Here is a 2,300-nt window from a genome sequence, read left to right as displayed (position 1 = left end):
TCGCTGCGTAACTTCGAAACCTCGTCCACTGCGTTTACTCGTCGATACCGTCTCGACGAACCCTTCGACTTCGACTATCGTCGGAGAAACTACGAACCGCGTCCTAGTTAAGTCCCCCCTATCGAATCGTGTCCTTTCCTTCTACGATACATCGAAGAGCTCTGCCGAGCTTCGATCATCGCTAACTTTCCACAGCCTCCGAGTAGCTTCGACGACGTGTCGAAGCCACCTCGTACCTTCCCTAGTGTTCGTAGCCTTTTACAAGGACGTTTCTCGTGTTCACTCGAAACGCGGGACACCTTGCTGCTAACTCCCCTCTCACTAGACTATAATCCGTCTCTCTAGTCCCTTTAGGTCGCACCCAGGTTAGGGGTTAGGGTTTCGTAGGTCGTATCATTTCTGGAGCCCACCGCGAGGGGATTTCAGGCAAGAATTCGCCGCTTTCGGGTTTCCGAAAACGTCTCCAGTAGTCACCCGCTCGCAAGCGCGTGAGGCTGCTAGCCGCAGCGCCGCCGAGAACCTCGACAGCTCCTCTCGAACACACTCGACTCCCTCTCCAACAATTCCCGGTAACTTCGACCGCGACGAAGAAGACGAGATAGACCAAGAACTCCAGGACGACTTCGACGAAGAACCAATCCCTTCGACCGCCGAAGAACGCACTTCGTCCCCCGAGCTTCTAGGCCTCACTACTTCCGACTACGACACTTCGACTCCTGATCTTTTCGAACGATCCGGTTCTTCGCCCGAACCCGAGGATCCTTTCCCATCTACTTCGAATCTCGTACTTCCGACTCCGTCTTCTGTTCGCGCCCACGCACAGCCGCCCATCGCATCCTCTTCGCGACTCTTAGTCATACCTACATCCGACCTGGCACCTCCGCCACCATTGGCACCTTCGAACGCAGCTTCAAACTCCAACCTCGCACCGCCCGCACCTACGATTCCTTCGACTACTACCACGTCCTCTTCGAGCCCAGCTCCTACTACCACTACGAACATGAGTCAGACCACGAATACACCATTGATGCCCCCGCGCGGTCATTCGACAGCACCAAGCTTCGACCCATCGGAAGTCCGTTCGCTTCGGCGTTACTTCCAGGACCTCGAAGCATTGTTCACCCGGTGTCAGATCACCGACGAAGCAGCCAAGAAACAGTGGGCCGTTCGGTATCCTTCGATCGACGTCGCCGACTTGTGGGAAACCATCGAGTCCTTCATCGACGTAGCCAAGAGCTACAACGACTGGAAAGCCGACGTACGAGCACTCTATCCTGGCGCCGACGATACAAGAAAGTGGTCGCTGGCGGACATGGATCAGCTCATTGGAGAACGCGCTCGTATCGGGATTCACAACGCGGCAGACCTAGGCTGCTACTACCGCGACTTCATGGCCATTACAAAACATCTCATCGCACAGCACCGGCTCTCCACTATCGAACAAAGTCGCGCATTTCTTCGAGGTTTCCAGCCAGCGTTGCTCACACGGCTCGAGACCCGACTGCATCTCAAGCACCCCGACCACTACGCCGACGACCCATACACCATGGCAGAGATTCACACGGCGGCTACGTTCATCTTACACGGTACATCGAGCACACCTACAACAGCGGCTAACCAAGCTACCGCTTCTACGTCGAACACTTCGACAACGGTGCCCCCCGGGATGATCAAAACCGAAGACATCTCGATGATCATCGAAAGCCTGTCAAGGACGATCGCGACGCTCATTCAGCCGACGACGCACGCTACGCACAACCACGCCCCCGCACCAAGACAACAAGCTGCCGTCCACGTCCATGAGAACAGCGGAGCTGAACAGACGTGCCATTACTGCGGCAATCGTGGCTGCAGGGTAGGCACCTGTGAGTTTGCGGAGATCGACATTCGGGACGGCAAGTGCAAGCGGAACACCGAAGGCAAGATCGTCCTTCCAAACGGAAGTTTCTGCCCCCGCACTATCCCTGGTCTCACGATACGAGATCGAATTTACGAGTGGCATAGAAGAAATCCCGCAGCACCAGCCGCGCCGACGATGCTCTTCGAGATCGACGATCGCTCGACTGTGCAAACGTTCACACTCAACACTAGCGGCAGGATCGAGGCGCTCGAGCGAGAACTCCTTCAGCTTCGGAAGCGAAGGGAGGTCTTCGACGGCGTCGAGATTCTACAGCGGAAGAAGCCTACGACGCCAGTCGTCACGAGAAGCGCGGAAGCCTCGGGATCTGGTACATCGAAAGGAGTGGCGGCACCCTCGAGCACTTCGACAAGCACGGCCCCGCCTCCGACGATACCAGCAG

General features: G+C 56.6%; 1 protein-coding gene across 1 annotated transcript; it reads left to right on the top strand.

Moving 5' to 3' along the window:
- Positions 1 to 58: 58 nt before the first annotated feature.
- On the top strand, positions 59 to 2,300 carry POSPLADRAFT_1108017 (hypothetical protein; the record flags this gene model as incomplete). The annotated part of the gene is made up of 2 exons (XM_024483320.1): positions 59 to 111; positions 388 to 2,300. Coding segments are annotated over 2 exons (1,966 nt in total), but the record flags the coding sequence as incomplete, so codon positions are not given.

This window comes from Postia placenta, assembly GCF_002117355.1.
Source record: "Postia placenta MAD-698-R-SB12 unplaced genomic scaffold POSPLAscaffold_393, whole genome shotgun sequence".
Classification (NCBI taxonomy): Eukaryota; Fungi; Basidiomycota; class Agaricomycetes; order Polyporales; family Adustoporiaceae; genus Rhodonia; species Rhodonia placenta.
The sequence above is the reverse complement of the archived record's forward strand: the minus strand, read 5'-3'. Positions and strand labels throughout refer to the sequence as shown.